This window comes from Arachis stenosperma, chromosome 1 (assembly GCF_014773155.1).
Source record: "Arachis stenosperma cultivar V10309 chromosome 1, arast.V10309.gnm1.PFL2, whole genome shotgun sequence".
Classification (NCBI taxonomy): Eukaryota; Viridiplantae; Streptophyta; class Magnoliopsida; order Fabales; family Fabaceae; genus Arachis; species Arachis stenosperma.
This window is the reverse complement of record NC_080377.1, coordinates 134,125,858-134,144,426: the sequence shown is the minus strand read 5'-3', so window position 1 is coordinate 134,144,426 and position 18,569 is coordinate 134,125,858. Positions and strand designations below refer to the sequence as shown.

General features: G+C 43.4%; 2 protein-coding genes across 2 annotated transcripts; both read left to right on the top strand.

Moving 5' to 3' along the window:
• The first annotated feature begins 3,304 nt into the window (after positions 1–3,304).
• On the top strand, positions 3,305–9,754 carry LOC130935340 (probable receptor-like protein kinase At5g61350). The gene is made up of 4 exons (XM_057865046.1): positions 3,305–3,349; positions 3,930–4,059; positions 5,448–5,656; positions 7,166–9,754. The coding sequence occupies exons 1-4, from the start codon at positions 3,305–3,307 to the stop codon at positions 9,752–9,754; spliced, it is 2,973 nt and encodes a 990-aa protein (XP_057721029.1).
• Positions 9,755–15,195: 5,441 nt separating this feature from the next.
• LOC130935331 (uncharacterized) lies at positions 15,196–16,938 on the top strand. The gene is made up of 2 exons (XM_057865035.1): positions 15,196–16,152; positions 16,258–16,938. Exons 1-2 carry the CDS (start codon positions 15,196–15,198, stop codon positions 16,936–16,938), a joined length of 1,638 nt encoding a protein of 545 aa, XP_057721018.1.
• Positions 16,939–18,569: the final 1,631 nt, after the last annotated feature.

Below are 18,569 nucleotides of genomic sequence, written 5' to 3'. Positions count from 1 at the left end.
TCCCCGAAGTCCGAGAGCAAACCCAGATAAGAGAAGCAACGTTGAAACAAAGGATGACTACCAGGTACGACAAAAAAGTCATTCGAAGAAGCTTCACCCCAAACGACTTGGTCTTGATCAGAAACAACATTGGAGTCAACAAATCGGGGGAAGGAAAACTCGCTACTAATTGGAAGGGACCATACAAAATTAGTGAGGTCTTAGGAAAAGGTTATTATAAGGTGACCGACCTAAACAGCACCGAGTTACCAAGGTCGTGTCATGCTTGTAACTTGAAAAGGTACTATAGTTAAAAGCAAACTCTACTCCCTAATGTACTCTTTTCCCAACTTCACGATTTTTTCCCAAAAATCAAAGGGTTTTTTCTGAAGTAGGGTTTTTAACGAGGCATCACAGTAGAGGCTAAGGGAAAATAGACTATCAAAGGCCCTTAGTAGCAGTAAAGTACCTTCCCAAATAAATAAAGATCTTTCACAATATCTCTTATAAATTCCTTCTCGTCTGTTTTTCTTTCTACGAAACGCGCCGACTTAAGCTCGACAAAGCGTGAAAATCCCATGAACCGACCTAGATGGTCGTCAGGATAAAATGACGAGGTACAAGTCGGTGTAAAGAGGTTATAAAAGTTGATCGTGAGAAACTCGGAGACATTCCGACTCATAAGTCGAAATGAATAACCTAATAGAAGAAAAAACGCATCGCAAAAATAACCTAAGTCATAGGAACTCAATAAACCACAAAGTTGAGTATAAGAAATAATGGAAAAGAGATAAAAAAAACCTATTAAAAATCCAAAAGACTGTCCTAAGTCCTTAAAGCGAAAAAGCTCAAGAGGACAGACAAGCCAAAGAAAAAGGTTTTCAAAAATTCTTTAAAGTATCAAAAGAAAAGCATGCACACCAAAGGTAACTTAAACCCTTATCCAAAAAAATGGTATTTATAAATATTTTGTTTACGGCCTTAAAAGGCCAAGAGGAATGTCAACAGACCACTACCACCACAAACATAAAAATAATTTAAAAAGGAGGGGACCCACAGACCGGGCCCCCATATAGCCAACAAATTTTTAAACATCACCACCAGGAATAGTCGGATCACCACCAGAGTCGGAAAGAGCAGTCGGAGTGCCATCAGGTCCAGGGAGAGAAGTATCCATAGGAGACGGAGAGGAGGTTCTGTGAGCCTTCGAGGAACTCGGAGCATCCTTGGAACGAGGAGGGGACTCAATTATCCTCTACCCCCGAGTTTTCAGATTGGATTCTGTGATAGGCTTAGGAGAGGAAGGAGGATAAACTATGGCACCATCAATGATGATCTTGTCAAGATCCAAAGGAGAGAGATCCAGGTCGGGAGCAAGGACCCCGACCTGCTCCTTAAAAATCCTCCTGGCCTCTTCGGCTCCTTCAGCAATAGAGTCCTCCAACTCGGCGTAAGCATTTCGAGAATTCAACAAGTCCTTCCTCACCTCCACGAGATCCTTGAACAAACTCGAATAACTCTCCTGCGCCTTCTTCCTCAAGCCCTCCTCCATATTGTATTGGGCTTGTAACTTGCTCTCCTTCTCCCGAAGGCCATCCCTCTCCTCCTTCAACTTAGCGACATCCTCCTTCAACTCCTTCTCATGTTTCTGATACATGAGAAACCTCTCCTCCAGCTCTTCAACCCTCGAGGTTGAACCTAGAGAGCTAAGAGAAGTCTTCTCAAAAATATCAAGAAACTTGGTGTACACTGCCGCCGCCTTGATATTCTCCTGAGCCAGAATGGTGAGGTGGTTCCGGATAGAAACATCATCCATACCTATACGGGTATGGGGATAGATGTATTTTCAGATAAACGCAGGAGCATCCACCTTAGCCTCACCTTCAAAAGAAGAGCCATACTCTAAAGTCGTACGCTTCTTCTTCTCTGGCTCAGGAGAAGGTCGGGGGGGAGGGGGCGGCTGAGAAGAAGCCGAGGAAGAAATGACGATAGGTCGAGAAGGGGTCCCCAAATTTTGAGAAGAAGGAGGAAAAGGAGGAAGAGAGGAGCTAGTTACCCTGGCACCGTCGGTCCTGGCGCGAGATCTCGCCTTGGCCTCCTGGACTCTCTGGTAAGACTCACTGGAATTCTTCTTCGCCATCTCTGTAAGAAAACAATTAGTAGCCAAAAAGTTAGCGAAACAAGTCGGTAAAAACAAGTCGGAAATAAAGTAGATAAATAAAAAGCTACCTAGTTGTGTCTGGACAAAGGTCGGTGACCTCTGGAGAAATTTTTTGGTATCCAAATATGGGGCCCTCCCCCACACTTCTCGGAGGAACCCCACAACGGCTGCCTCCACCTCATCCAGGTCGTCCAAACCATATTTCTCATAGGGGGAGGCCTCTAACCAGTACAGAGGAAAGCGAGGAGAAGAATTCTCATCCAAGAAAAAGGGGTGGTGACCCTCTACGGCTTGAACTTTGAAAAAGTAATTTTTGAAGTCATGGAAAGATTCATCAAAAAGGGTGAAGACCCTCCGACCTTGTATAGCTCGGAAGGACACCTACTGCTGCTTGTTATTTTGCCCACTGAAGGGCTTGGTCATGTGGAAAAGAAAAAAGAAAATCCTCAAAGAAGTCGGAAATTCTAAGGCATGGCTGACAAACTGATAAATTTTCAGAAAACCCCAGGAATTGGGATGAAGCTGGGTAGGTGCAACACGACAGTGACGTAAAATAGCAATCTCAAAATCAGAGAAAGGAAGAAAAATGCCCAGGCGGGTGATCATGCTCTCATACATATAAAAGAAATGAGGGACTGCCTCCGAAGCCCTCCCGAAGCAAACCCGGTCTTCTGGATCCGGGACAAACAGTTCATACTTTGGCTCATCCTCATCAGAGGTGCAGAGCCGGTGACGAGTGCAAAGATCAGTAATAAAATCAGTGTCAACCCAAGGTTCCTCCCCTAAGACTGTGACATCGACCCACTGAGCAAGAATTTCTACGGAAGACATTTCTTTTCCTAAAAAGGGTTAGTGAAACCTACAGAGGAAAAAGAAAAGAAAATAAAAAACATGGTCTCTAAGGGGGGGGGGGGTACGGAATCAAACAGAAGCCTACGAATCAACTTCTCTCTCTCTAAAAAATAAAAGCATACAAACAGAAAGCACGTTGTAAAAAGAGAAGAGAAGAAAAGACTAACCTTTATTTGGAAATAAGGTAGAGAAAGATGAAAACCTTCAAACAAGGAATGCCCCACGAATGGATGAGAAGAAGAAAATTCGAAAAATCGTAGAAACGAAACAACGAAAGAGAGGGAAAGTATTTATAAACACGTTAGGGGCATAATGGTAAAAACAGAAGCGGTCATTAATGAGTGCACCGTTACCAAGGTAATCAATCCCTACGCGAACCTCTAACGGACGCGATGTTTGATTAGACGTAACTGTGAAAATCAAAAGCCACGAAAAGTCATGTCGGTTCCCAATGATCACGTCGGTTCCCTCCTAGGTCGGCTACGACCCCAAGTAGAATACTCGAACCCAAATCTTAAAAGAAATTGGGCTCGAGTAGGGGCACTGTTCATACCCTGGCCCAATGATAAGGTCCAGGACCCAACGAAAGGCCCAATCCAAAGGATTGAGCCTCACCCTACACCAACCTTCAATCTACGAAGTCGGTACTTACCACGACTTGCTCTAAAGAAGTCGGGAACGAGGGATTAGCTGGCAGATAAACCCTCACTCAAGAGGATAACTGCCCCTAAAATCTCTCTAACCACTTCCAGGAGCCATATCTCAACTTCCCTAAGATAAAGGGACGGTTATTCCCCTTAAAAGGCGGAACTACTCCAACGGTGGTTATGGGTTCACCACTATAAATACACTGACATCCCTCAGGTATCTCTAAGCCCCAATACTCTCTAGACCTGCTCACACCCTTACTGACTTAAGTATCGGAGTGTCTTTGCAGGTACCACCCCCATTCACTCGTACTCACAAGTCGGACGGAATCCTAAGAGCGCGATTCTTTTCGAAGGTTTCCCTCCACAAGCGTTTGGGCCAACCTAATGAGTCAAGCCCATTATCTCCGATTACCCAACGTAACAAAAATCATATTAAAATTTTTAATTTTAATAAATAAAAACTTAAAAGAAAATCCACTTTAAATACCTTCATGCAATAAATTATTAAAAATGGCTTTATTTATTTGTGGACATTTTACCCTTTTTTTGTCTAACATGGACACACTCTTTGTGATTTTGTTTTCTATTAATAAAATTTCATTATATCAATTAAAAAAAATTAAATGTATTTCTTTCTTTTAAAGATAGTAAGTATAAATACATAAATTTTTTTAATTTATCAAATATAAAATAAAAATTTTATACTTTTAAAAAATATAAATATTTATTTAAAAGATTTATCAAACTAAATTTATTATAGGTAACTTTTTTTTCAAATACATTTTCTCACGTTAAATTCATACTTGGAACTTAAAAGATTGAATTATTGGAAACTACTATTGGCCATTCTTCGAATGATAATAATTTAAGAAAACATCATAAAAGTTGATGAAAATTTTAAACAAAAATTTAAAATGATTTATAGTGACTAACTGTGGCCAAGATTTGACCCGTCAATGGCATTATAAGTAACATATAGCAAGAGAGAAGTTTGAGGAGCAGCCGTGTTAAAATAGGTGCCGCTTGTTAGTAATTAGTGTAATAACACTCTCTTATTTACCGCGTTGGGAGTTTGAGAAATAGATCTTCTTTATTTTTTTTGAGAAGTATGAGTAGCCAATGAAATATTTGTATAATATGAATAATAAAGGTTTATGGAGTATTAGAGATATAATTATTAGTGTTATTTTTTTTTTATCAGCTAAAACTTTTGAAGTGAGTGGTATCATAATATGGTATTCGATCCTTAATAAACTCTAAAATCAGTTCAAACTTTTGAAAAGATGTTTATTATTCCTAGTATTCAAATGATTATTCTAGATAATATGAGAGATGTTCATTTTGTAACTCAATAATCTATTATACACATTGTATAAATAATTCATTGTTTTCATAGCGAGATCCTATATTTTAACACTTGAAAAAATAAAGTGTAATATCTCACCTTTAATTTTATAAGTGGGATCAAATATAAAAAAAAGAGAAAAAACAATGAATGGTAAGATTAAATATTGAACACAATCCAATTTTTTTTCTACTAGAAAAAATTTCCTCCCAAAAATTTGGAAATTTCGCAAGCCAAAAACTCTTCATGTAATGTAGACTTTAATACAGGTGAACCGAAATCCACAAAAAAATAGTTATTCAAAAAAATGGTTCAATGAATTAATCTAAGTTTTAAAAATGAATTGCATTTAACTCTATACCAAAAAAAAAAAATTGCAAGGACAAAATTATCGTCAGCAATCTCTGGTAAGAAATTAGTCTGGACATTAACTTTGAGTAATAGCGGCCATGATTATTAGGCTTTCAGTCATTAACAGCGGTGATATCTTCGAGGCTGCATTCAGGAGAGAATCTCAGCAGCAACATCAAGTCATTTTCGAGAAACCTTATCTCGCAATCGATTGACAACGACAAATACCAACAGTTGACGATGATAACGGAAAATACTGAAAGCGAAGGCACTCGAAGAGTGGTCTTCCTCGTAGCACAGTGGAAATACGTCGTCTTGGTTAGAATAATAAATTCCAAGAAAAAGAAAGAAAAGAAAAAAAAAAGTGTCATCTTACAGTTTTTGTCGAATCAAGTCAGGATTGGAGTTTTTTGAGTTCGAACCTGCTTTGGGCCTGAACATTCCAACATCCACTATTAACTTTTTAATTACTTTCTATTACATACTTTGGACTTGAACATTCCAACATCCACTATTAACTTTTTAATTACTTTCTATTACATATATAAAATATTTACCCAGTCTTCGTTAAAAATTAAAAAAATTTTTAGTGTCTATAAGTTTGGTACTAAATTTTTTGAATTTGGTCTTTATGATAAGTTTTAAATATTTAAAAATTATTTATTTTTATATTTTTTAAATTAAATATTAACTTTTATCTTCTTTTAATAAATTAGATAAATATATATAGACATTATAGTCTACATTTTAAAAATTTACTATCTTTAGCACCGTCAATATTACTAGTTTTATTTTTCTAAAACTGTCATAAATAAAAATCTTATTAAAAAGTCATCTTTAATCATCTTAACCACTAGTTTGCCTTGACCATCACAGACATCACTTTTATATATATATATATATATATATATATATATATATATGAAAATAAAAATAAACTTAATCAATTTAAAGAACAAATTCTATAAACACTACAACTAATTAATTAAATTAGCACTATATATATTTATATAATAACTAATTAAAGCTGAACTTTTTGTATTCATGTGATATATAGTTATTAATTTAAATAGTACACATGACCTAATGTCCCATACATATATTTACACACAACAAATATTTTACATTCATATATATTTTAAAGAGTTTAATTAATATGTGTTTTAAAGATATATGATAAATTTATTATTAATAAAAAATTTAAATTTTTATTTAATAAATATAAAATAAATATATTAAAAATTTAATTTTTTTATATTTTTAATAAAAAAATTTCAATTTGTAAATGATAGATAAACCCTTATTCGAAAGATTGAACCTTATACTCGGGTAAAACAAAGTGATAGGAACTATTGGTTTATAGAATACTAACAAACAGAATCATTTACTTCTTGAACAAAAATATGGTTTTGCATTTTAACTATACTCACCACGTCCGACTGTGATTCTGGGAAAGCCAATGAATGTTAACGCGTTTTGCAGTTTCATTTACATCCTTAGTTACATTAAGCAACCATAAGAGTAACTATTTCTGTTCTATTCTATCTATGCATTAACACAAACAAACCCCCCAACATGCAAACCAACTTTAAACTCCTTTTTTCCTTTTATTACTACTCCCTCCCAACAAAGTGAACAAACTATATACATTCTCTTTAATAATTCCCTTTAGTTTCTCCAAATCCGGAACAATTCTATCTCTTTTACCATCCTGTATACACCATAGGCATATCTGCATGAATAGTTTAATACTGCTATATCTTAAGCTTTTTTGAATTTCTGACTATTAATTCATTCATAAAATTAATTACTATTCATGTATTGTAGAGTATCGTATTCAATTCTCAGTATTGGAATTTACGAAACATAACAATGTCTTCACGGCCACTTCTCCACCACCTTTCTCTTCTGCTTCTTCTTCTCTTTTTGTTCCTCTTAAGCCACACAAATTGTTACACACCCTATGTTAACTACCTCATTGATTGTGGCGCCTACAACCACACACACCTCAACGATGGCAGAACCTTCAAATCCGATCGTCAAACCACGTCCCTCCTATCCACAACAGAAGACATCCAAGCTTCAAATCACTCACCAATCGCCATAACCATGCCTTCTTCTGTTCCTCCATCATCACTTCCATTGTTTCAAACCGCTAGAATCTTCGCAGACGAATCCACATACACCTTCTACATCTCCCGAACCGGCGGTCGAATCTGGATCCGTCTTTACTTCTACGCTCTCCCTCACCCTTCCTATGATCTCGCAACCGCTTCATTCTCCGTCCACACCAACCACTTTGTTCTGCTCCATGAATTCTCTCCCAGAAACAACGACAATCTTGTTTTCAAGGAGTATCTCGTTACCGTCTTTGAGAACAGATTCTCTCTCAAGTTCAAGCCCATAAAGAACTCATTCGCATTCATCAACGCAATAGAGGTTGTCTCCGCCCCTGACACGCTCATCTCCGACTCCGCCACCGCCGTTTCGCCTCACGGAGAATTCAAAGGACTACAGCAATCTGAGTTCCAAGTACTGTACCGCGTTAACGTCGGCGGTGCAATCATAGCCCCTAACAATGACACCTTAACAAGAACATGGGAGCCTGATGATACTTATAATGCGAATCCAAATGGCTCTGTAAACGTTGCTGTTCCTTACAAAGGAATCAAATACCCTGAATTCGGTGGAGCAGATTTGATTGCTCCTAGCTTGGTTTACGCAACGGCGGTGCAGATTAAAGATCATAAAGACATGCAGTTTCAAAGCAAGGTGAATCTAAGTTGGATGATGAACGTGGAGAATAGCTACTCTTATTTGATAAGGTTGCATTTCTGCGACATTGTAAGCAAGAGTCTCAACCAATTGGTCTTCAGTGTCTACATCAATGGTATGGTTGGTGTGCCTGATTTGGACCTTTCTTCTCAAACCAGAGAACTAGCCACAGCGTTTTACCAAGACTTTGTCCTTAACGCTTCCGCCGTCGAAAACGGTTTCATCTTCGTTCAGGTGGAACCCGAGGATCTCCAGCTCGGGACAAGCAACGCGATCTTGAACGGAATCGAGATCATGAAGATGATCAACTCGGCAAATAGCTTCGACGGTTTGTTCTCCGTGGATGGAGATTACAAAGAGCAGAGTTTTCCACCCAACGCGGAGATGAGGACGTTAGCTTTTGTTGGATTGGTATTGGCATTAATAGGCCTAGTGTTGCTATTAATGACATGTGTTCAAATGAGTAAATCGACTAAAAGCTGGGAAATGCAAGCAGGCTTCACTTGGTGGATGATCCATCCATTCTATTCAAGATCGTTTTCTAGAGTTCGCTCTCCAAGAAAAGGCCCTAAAAGGTTCTTTCATCTCAGCGAATTACAACGCGCCACCAACAACTTCGAGGAAAGTAGAGTGATTGGTGTTGGAGGCTACGGTAAGGTGTATCTTGGAAGATTGAAAGAAGACAACATGAATGTGGCTATTAAGCGAGCCAATGGCGGTTCAGGACAAGGCTTAAAGGAATTCAGGACCGAGCTAGACATGCTCTCTGAGCTGCGCCACCGCCACCTTGTGTCGCTAATAGGCTACTGCGATGAGAACTCGGAAATGATTCTTGTTTATGAGTACATGGCTAATGGCTCGTTTCGCTCTCACCTCTACGGTGCCAACCTCCGTCCCCTCTCTTGGAAACAGAGGCTCGAGATTTGCATCGGCGCCGCTCGCGGATTGTACTATCTCCACACCGGCGCAGCGCAGAGTATCATTCACCGCGATGTCAAGACTACAAACATCCTCTTAGATGAAAACTACGTCGCCAAGGTTTCGGATTTTGGATTGTCGAAAACCGTCCCTAACAAAGCTTATGTTAGCACTGCAGTGAAGGGAAGTTTTGGATATCTTGATCCTGAGTACTTCAGAAAGCTGAAATTGACACAGAAATCTGACGTGTATTCTTTTGGTGTGGTGCTTCTTGAGGCTCTGTGTGGAAGGCCGGTTATATGGACTTGTCCGAATTCGACGCAACAAGTTAGCTTGGTTGATTGGGTAATGGAACGTTGCAAGAGAGGCATGGTTCATGAGGTAGTTGATCCCTCCATTCTTGAGAGTATAAACCCTAAATCCCTAAAAATGTTTGTGGGAGCTGCTAAGAGGTGTTTGGAGGATCATGGTGCTGATAGGCCTAGCATTGGTGATGTGTTATGGCATTTGGAATGTGCTTTGCAATTACAAGAAGGTGCATCACATGTTGATGCACCAGAATATAATTTGAGCGGGAAGAATTTAATTTGTTCTCAACAAGGAGGGCAAAATGGAAATTGTGATGCGGTGGATAATGATATTGATAATGCAGATAATTTGGGTGATATCAAAGATGTTAATGCTGCTTTGTTTTCTCAGATAGCTAACCTTCAAGGGAGGTAACATAGGGATTTGCAAAGGTTTCAAGAGTATAATTTATACAAGTCATTTGGAGTAATATTTAGACATCAAATAGTGATGGAATAATAGAAAATGTTGAGTAACTAACTCTTGATTTTATAGAGAGATCCTATTAATCTCAGTGATATCAAATGTAATAGGCCAATGTAAAAATTATTTATGTTTATTGTTTAGTTTAGTCTATTTTGTAAACAAATTTAGGATGATACATCCTATTAGGTAAATATTTTATAATCAAGAATTATGATTAAAAAATAACAATCGCAAATATTTAGAAACGATTTGAAATCTAATACTTGAAATAAAACATATTTTTTTTTACAAATACTAGTTTTTTATTTATTAAAATCTCTACTTTATCAATGATGAAGAAAAAGAAGGGTTTTCGGAATCAATAACCAACAAGGAAACAAGAATATATTTACTTAATAAATTTAAATCAAACACTTTAAGAAATTCAAAGTGTTTTCGGTGCAAGGTATACTCTACAGAATTCTGAATTATTAAAAATTACAAAAGATAATAACTTGATAAAATGCAACTAAAATAACAAATTTGCATAAAAGAAAAAATACAAAACTAAAAAGTAAAACATGTGGAAGAAAATCTACAAAGAGAATTAGTTTAGACAAGTCATAAAAGATTGCTAGAATGTGTGAGAGAATAAGTATGTTTTTAAGTGAGAATTTTTAATCTTTTAGTAGTTGCTTATCATTCTGTTTATAAACATCTTCAGCCAATCTTATCATATGTCGACTTTGGAGCAAACCAAAAATAATAGTTTTCGCCAAATTTAGACCAGGTAACTGTCTTGCACACCAAGTTTACCAATTTCTTTAACCAATTTTACCTTTGTAGAGACGATCGCCATCGAAACTTTTTCGATCGAACGCTTCATTTTTTAGATAACTTTCTAGCCTAAAAATTTTTTCCTAGGATCATCATCATTGTTGAGGCTTTATTTCGAGGCAGGATTATCGATCCTTTGCCACAATTAATTTTATTTTAAATAAATTCATGATACTCCAAATATAAATAATTCACTTTTCAAATAACTGCCATTATTATCATGATTCCATTAAATGTGTACACGTCCTTTCACTTCTCATCAATCTTTTTGTGCCTTTTCCATTTCTCAAATTTCATCTTCAAGACACACATATAAAACTTAAATGTTAGTTTTCTTCTCTCCATTCTAAATTTCACCCTTCCAGAACCCTCTTCTTTCTTTGAAGTAACGCCTTTCTCATTGTTGACATTACTGTCATTGTCGTCCTCCAAACTTCGAGCTTTCAACATCTACATCGAATACTTCAATTTGGTATACCTTTCACTATTTATAGCAACAACTTATGCTTTTTTTTTCATTAGCTTTCTTTAACTTCTGCAACTGACAATCATGATTGTTCATCCAAAAAAATGACTTTTTAATTTTCTTCTTTTATCCTAATTGTTATGGCCTGGCCCAAGGTCCGCACGGGTCGACCCGACCCAAGTTCTATCCGACCCGGACACGCGCCCTTTAACCGACCCGGACACGCGTCCTGTACGGTCCGGCACGCGGCTGCAGGACAATGTCCTTGGGGATATGGGCCTGTCCTCTCTGGGGGTCCACTACTGACATGTATATAAGGGGAAGAATGGCTCTCCCTCCGAGGTACGTCACATCCTCTCCCCTATCATTCTGCTCGCCTGCACATTGCTGACTTGAGCGTCGGAGTGTCTTTGCAGGTGACACCCCCCCTCAACACCTCTCCACGACCAAGTGCTCCAGAGCTCGGCTACTCGACAACCCGCAAGCAGTGCGACTCAAGCCAAGGCGTCCTCCCCCCTGCATCTATCCACCCGATCTGTTCGGAACCCGATTACAGCACATTGGCGCCGTCTGTGGGGACGTCTAAATGGAAGTCGTACTGGGTCCCGGCGACCACGCTCGGGCAGCCTCCGTCGCCTCGCAAGGGGGGCGGCGGAGGTCCCCCCATCGACACACGAGGACACGACCATTCGGAGGAACGGGCGACGATAGCGCCATAATAATGCAGGAGCTACGCCACAGAGTTCAGAACCTAGAACGACAGCTTGCCGACCGGGAGCGGGAGGGACGGTCTACCGACCCGAGCTACACCCCGTCTCCTGGAAGCGAGGAGGAAGACTCCCACCGAAGCCGCCTGAGGACGGGAGCGGAAAGCTCGCGGGAGGAGTCACCCGTGAGAAGGAGACGAAATGATACGATCATCTACTCCCGCGGCAGACCGACCCATCGAGCGACAAGAGGTCGCGAAGACGGAAGAACACGGCAACCTGTCATAATGGGCGTCACCCCGTTCCACCGATCTATCCTCGAGGTCCGGCTGCCGAAACACTTCGACAAGCCAACGGACATGAGGTACGACGGAACTCAAGATCCCCTAGAACACCTCACGGCCTTTGAGGCCAGGATGAATCTAGAAGGAGTAGGAGACGAAGTAAGGTGCCGCGCCTTCCCGGTAACCCTAGCAGGACCAGCGATCAGATGGTTTAACGGCCTCCCTCAAGGTTCCATCTACAACTTCACGGACATCAGCCGTGCATTCCTGGCCCAATTTACAACGCGAATAGCAAAGGCCAAGCATCCTATCAACCTTCTGGGGGTAACCCAGAGACAAGGAGAGCCGACCAGGAGATACCTAGATCGGTTCAACGATGAATGTTTGGAAATCGACGGCTTAACCGACTCGGTGGCCAATCTCTGCCTGACAAACGGCCTCCTCAACAAGAACTTCCGAAAACACCTCACCACGAAGCCGGTTTGGACAATGCACGAAATCCAGACGGTGGCCAAGGAGTACATAAACGACGAGGAAGTCAGCCGAGTCGTGGCTGCCAACAAGCGGCAGTCCGGTTACGGCCAGGCTCGGCAGTTCGGTGGCGACGGTGAGAGAGCAAAAGAAAAGGCCAGGGAGGAGGCATCAAACAAAGCACCTAGGTCGTTCCCTCGAGTCGGAAAATTCACTAACTACACTCCACTCACCCTCCCCATCGTGGAAGTTTATCAACAAATAGCTGAGAAAGGAATTCTTCCGAAGCCTCGACCACTTAAGGACCGTACAGGAGGAAACAAGAACCTTTATTGTGATTACCATAAGGGGTACGGCCATCAAACGCAAGACTGTTTCGACCTAAAGGATGCACTAGAGCAGGCGATAAGGGAAGGAAAGCTAGCGGCGTTCTCCCATCTCATCAGGGAGCCGAGAAGACGTTATCGCGACCAAGACGAGGAAGGAAAGACGCGCTCGGCCAAGCGGCGACAGGAACCCGAAGACAGAGACCATGGCCTCACTGTGATAAACGTGGTAACGGCAAAAAACGCTGCACCAAAATCCCGGTCGGCGCACAAGAAAGATGCCAAGGTTCTGGCGATCTCATCCCCGCCAGTACAAAGCTCTAAAAAACCTCCGTCCATTTCTTTCGGCCCGGAAGACCAATGGTTCAGCGACGCCCCGGAAACCCCCCCATGGTCATAACGGCCAGAGTGGGAACCGGCCTCGTCAAACGAATCCTTGTCGATACAGGAGCTGATTCAAATATCATGTTCCGCAACGTTTTCGACGCACTAGGGCTAAAGGACGCCGACTTGACGACTCACCAACACGGGGTTATCGGGTTAGGCGACCACTTCATCAAACCGGACGGAGTCATTTCCCTACCAATCTCGGTGGGGCAGATCCAAGGACGAAGATCGGCGATGGCCGAGTTCGTGATTCTCCGAGATTCCACAGCCTACAACATCATCTTGGGAAGAAAAACAATCAATGATTTTGAAGCCATAATCAACACCAAGCTGCTAGTTATGAAGTTCGTCACCGATGATGGATCCATAGGGACCATAAGAGGAGACCTCGAGACGGCGGTCGCTTGTGACAACGCCAGCCTTTCCCTCAGGAAGAAGTCCAAGGAAGCATCCGGCGTGTTCCTAGCCGACCTTGATGCCAGAGTAGAGGACAAGCCGAGGCCAGAACCGGAAGGGGACCTCGAGAAGTTTAGAATCGGTGACGAAGAGGAAAAGTTTACATTCGTTAACAAGAACCTCCCACGTGAGCTGAAGGAGCCTTTGATTGAAATGATAAGGGCCAACAGGGACTTGTTCGCCTGGACACCAGCCGACATGCCAGGCATAGATCCAAAAATCATCTCACATCACCTAGCCGTCAAAGCGGAAGCACGCCCAGTGGCTCAACGAAGAGGAAAGATGTCGGCGGAAAGAGCAGAGGAGGTAGCCAAGCAAACGGCCGGCCTCCTAGAAGCAGGCTTCATACGAGAAGCGGACTACTCGACATGGCTCTCGAATGTGGTATTGGTGAGAAAGCACAACGGCAGGTGGAGAATGTGCGTGGACTACTCAGACCTTAACAAAGCATGCCCCAAAGATTGCTTCCCCCTCCCCAACATAGATGCACTCGTCGACGCCGCGGCGGGATACCGGTATCTTAGTTTCATGGACGCCTACTCCTGTTACAATCAGATACCGATGCACCGTCCCGACGAAGACAAGACGGCGTTCATAACGCCAGGAGGAACCTTTTGCTATAAGGTAATGCCATTCGGCTTGAAAAATGCGGGGGCAACATATCAAAGGCTGATGAACAGAATATTCCGCGACCTCATAGGGAAAACGGTTGAAGTTTACGTGGACGACATCCTGGCAAAAATAACACGACCTGACGACCTCTTGAACGACCTGGCAAGTGTATTTGCGTCCATTCGTCAACACGGTATGAGGCTGAACCCCCTCAAGTGCGCCTTCGCTATGGAAGCCGGCAAGTTCCTGGGATTCATGATAACTCAGAGAGGGGTAGAAGCCAACCCGGAGAAATGCCAGGCAATAATCCAGATGAAGAGCCCGGGTTGCATCAAGGACGTCCAGAGGTTGGCAGGACGGTTAACTTCGCTATCTCGGGGCTTCGGCGACAAAGGCCCTGCCATTTTTCAACCTCATGAAGAAAGGGATGGCGTTTGAGTGGACACCCGCATGTGAAGAAGCCTTCCAACACTTCAAGGAAATCCTGGCGGCACCTCCCGTTCTCGGGAAGCCAAAGGACGGGGAACCACTATACCTGTACCTCGCTATAACAAGCGAAGCCCTGGCCGCAGTCCTGGTACGGGAGGACGGGAAAACTCAACAGCCAGTCTATTTTATAAGCAGGGCCCTGCAAGGGGCAGAATTAAGATATAGCAAGTTGGAGAAGCTAGCCTTAGCACTCCTAACTTCCTCGAGAAGGTTAAAACAGTACTTCCAAAGTCACCAAGTTGTCGTCAGGACGGACCAAGGGATCCGGCAAGTTCTCCAAAAACCCGATCTGGCGGGAAGAATGATGACTTGGTCCATCGAACTCTCCCAATATGACATACGGTACGAGCCCTGGCAAGCCATCAAGGCGCAAGCCATGGCGGATTTTTTAGTTGAAGCAACGGGAGACCCAGGCAAAGACATGGGAACACGGTGGACGCTCCATGTGGACGGAGCCTCCAACCAGACCTTTGGAGGTGCCGGGATCATCCTGGAAAGCCCGATTGGGGTCGTATACGAGCAGTCGATTAGATTCGAGTTTCCCATCTCGAACAACCAAGCGGAATACGAAGCCCTCATAGGAGGCTTAGCCCTAGCGGCAGAGATCGGCGCGAGAAGGCTGGATATATGCAGCGATTCCCAAGTCGTCACTTCCCAAGTAAACGGTAGCTACCAGACCAAAGACCCCTTGCTACAAAAGTACTTGGAAAAGGTTAAAAGCTTGAGTCAAAAGTTCGAAGAGATCACGGTTCATCATGTACCCAGAGAAAGAAACACACGGGCAGACCTCCTATCAAAGTTGGCCAGCACAAAGCCAGGGGAGAGCAACCGATCTCTCATCCAAGGCATGACAAGAGAGCCAGCAATCACACTGCACGTAACGAGCCTAGGTTCTTCATGGCTAGACCCCATCATCCACTTCCTAGAACACGGCCAAGTCCCTGGCGATGAAAAGGACGCGGCGAAGTTAAGGAGAGAAGCGGCCAAATACGCCGTCATCCAAGGACAGCTATTCAAGAAAGGGCTCAGCCAACCCCTACTGAAGTGCCTGCGCCCCGACCAGACGGACTACGTCCTCAGGGAAGTCCATGAGGGCTGCTGTGGGCACCACATCGGAGGCAAAGCCCTAGCGAGGAAATTAATCCGAGCTGGATACTACTGGCCGTCGATGATGGCAGATTCCAAAGAGTTTGTCAAAAGGTGTGTGAAGTGCCAGCAGAACGCCAACTTTGCCAGGGCGCCGGCCTCAGAGCTAAGCTTGCTAACGACCTCCTGGGCATTCGCTCAGTGGGGAGTCGACCTCTTAGGACCCTTCCCGGTCGGCCATGGGCAGGTCAAATATCTCATAGTGGCAATTGATTACTATACCAAATGGATAGAAGCCGAGCCACTGGCTAGCATATCCTCGGCCAATTGCAGGAAATTCATGTGGAGGCAGGTGATAACACGATTCGGGATACCGGAAGTCGTCATCTCGGACAATGGTACACAGTTTACTGACAAAAAGTTCACAGAATTTCTCAACGGCCTGGGTATAAGGCAAAGGTTCTCTTCGGTAGAACACCCTCAGACGAACGGACAGGTAGAGTCCGCCAACAAGGTTATCCTTTCAGGGCTAAAGAAGAGGCTGGACAACAAAAAGGGTGCCTGGGCTGACGAGCTAGCATCGGTCCTCTGGTCTTACCGAACAACCGAGCAATCCTCCACCAAGGAAACCCCTTTCCGACTAACGTACGGGGTGGATGCAGTAATACCCGTAGAGATCAGTGAACTGAGTCCGCGGTTGCTTTTAAAAGGAGTAGAGGAAACCGTGGAAAAGGACCTGATAGATGAAGCTCGGGAAATGGCCCATTTGACAGAAACGGCGCTGAAGCAAAGAATGGCTCTACGCTACAACACCATAGTGCTCAAAAGGGAGTTCGAGCCAAACGACCTCGTCTTAAGGCGAAATGATATCGGCCTGCCGACCCCTGGAGAGGGCAAGCTAGCGGCAAACTGGGAAGGCCCCTACAGAGTCAAAAAGGTGATGGGGAAAGGGGCCTTTAAGTTAGAAAAGCTTGACGGCAAGGAGGTCCCGAGGACATGGAACGTGGACAACCTTAGAAGATTCTACTCCTAGAGGACAGAACGACATGCCGGCTAATCTAGCTAAGTAGTTAATTTGTCGTTTGAACTTTACAATAGTTTTCAAGTCCCTTATGTGGTTACCGAATAAGATATACTTGTGCAAATTTTCTCTCCTATTTTGTCACTTAATTTTCCAGATAAACCACCGCGTCCAACGACGACGCACGTCCCCGGGACTGATCACCCCGGGAACCCGTCAACCCCAATCGCAACAACTACGCAAAAGGCCATGGGCCATTGATATAAGTGACGACAATAAACCAAAAACGGTTAAAAGAAATGAAAATACAACCAAATGAACGAAGAGAAATTCATCACGGCAAGACGAGCAAACGATTAAAGCAGTCGTTAATCACGGGCCAAGATAAAACGGCTAAACAACAAATTGTCCACAAGCCAAAAACGGCTAAAACCAAAATAGTTTACAAGTCAAAACAAAGCGGCTAAAACTATAAAAAGAGAACTCATTTCTTGGGAACATCGACAACCTTGCCATCCTGAATAACCTTGCGGACACCAATCGCCGATGTGTCGAATTCGGGGGCGACGATTTTAATTTGAGCTTTGAGGGCGTCCTCGGTAGCCAGGATCGCACCTTTCCCCTGCTTCAAGACATCTTTATACTTAGCTTTCCACGTCGCCAATTCGGCCTCCACGGCTTGCTTTTCCCTCTCCATTTTGGCCACCCGTTTCTGTGCCGCGCCGACTTGACTCTCCAAAGTCATCTCACGCTCCACAAGACGAGAAACCGTGTCGCCAGACTCTTTCAACTTTTCTTCAGCCGTGGCGGCTTTCTTCTCGGCAGCAGTAGCCTTCTTCTCTGCGGCGTCAAGTTTCTCATTTGTTTGGGTCAGCTGCTCCCGGAGAGTGTCAACTTCACTTTTCAATTCATTATTTGCTTTGCCAGCAGTTTCCAACCTCCTACGGAGGGACTCCATCCCGGATAGCTCAAACTCCGCCTTCCGGGCTATCACGGTGCCACGCAGGAGGGTACGGTACATCCACCTCGCTTGCCCGGCAAGGGAAGACTCCTGGAAGTGCTCCTCGGTACCAGGGATCAGCTGGGAATCAATAAAGTTCCCAGCGTCAAAGTTCTTCTCCATAACGGTAAGAGCCCCCTCGGGACTGGAGGACATCTTCCTCTTCCTCTTAAGCTTGGGGACCTCCTCCACCTCTTCATCATCGTCTGGATTAGGCACAGAGCCTCCAGTTTCGATCACCTCGCGAAAAGGGGAGGCGTGGACTGCTGTGCCACCATCAACCGCGGCACCCTGGGCCGAGGTGCCGATGTCGTCGGTAGCGGCCTTCTGCTCGGGAGCATCCTGATCCTCCGGAGGAGCAGCAGACCCCTCAGGAGCGGGTTGCTCATCACCCTCCTCGTCATCAGCGCCCAAAAAGGTTTGAAACAAGTCGGGAAGGCCTGTAACCGACGCAGACATATCCACTGCAGGAAAGCAAGGAAAGTCGGTTAGTCGCCACACAATATCAATAAAAGGAAAAAAGGTAAAGGGCAAAGTAAAGAGCTTCTCACAAATATAATTACGGCCGGATTCCCGGTCACCCATGAGGAGGTGGGGATTTACCGGGTTCTTCCCAAAAACCGCCATCAATACCTCGGCAATT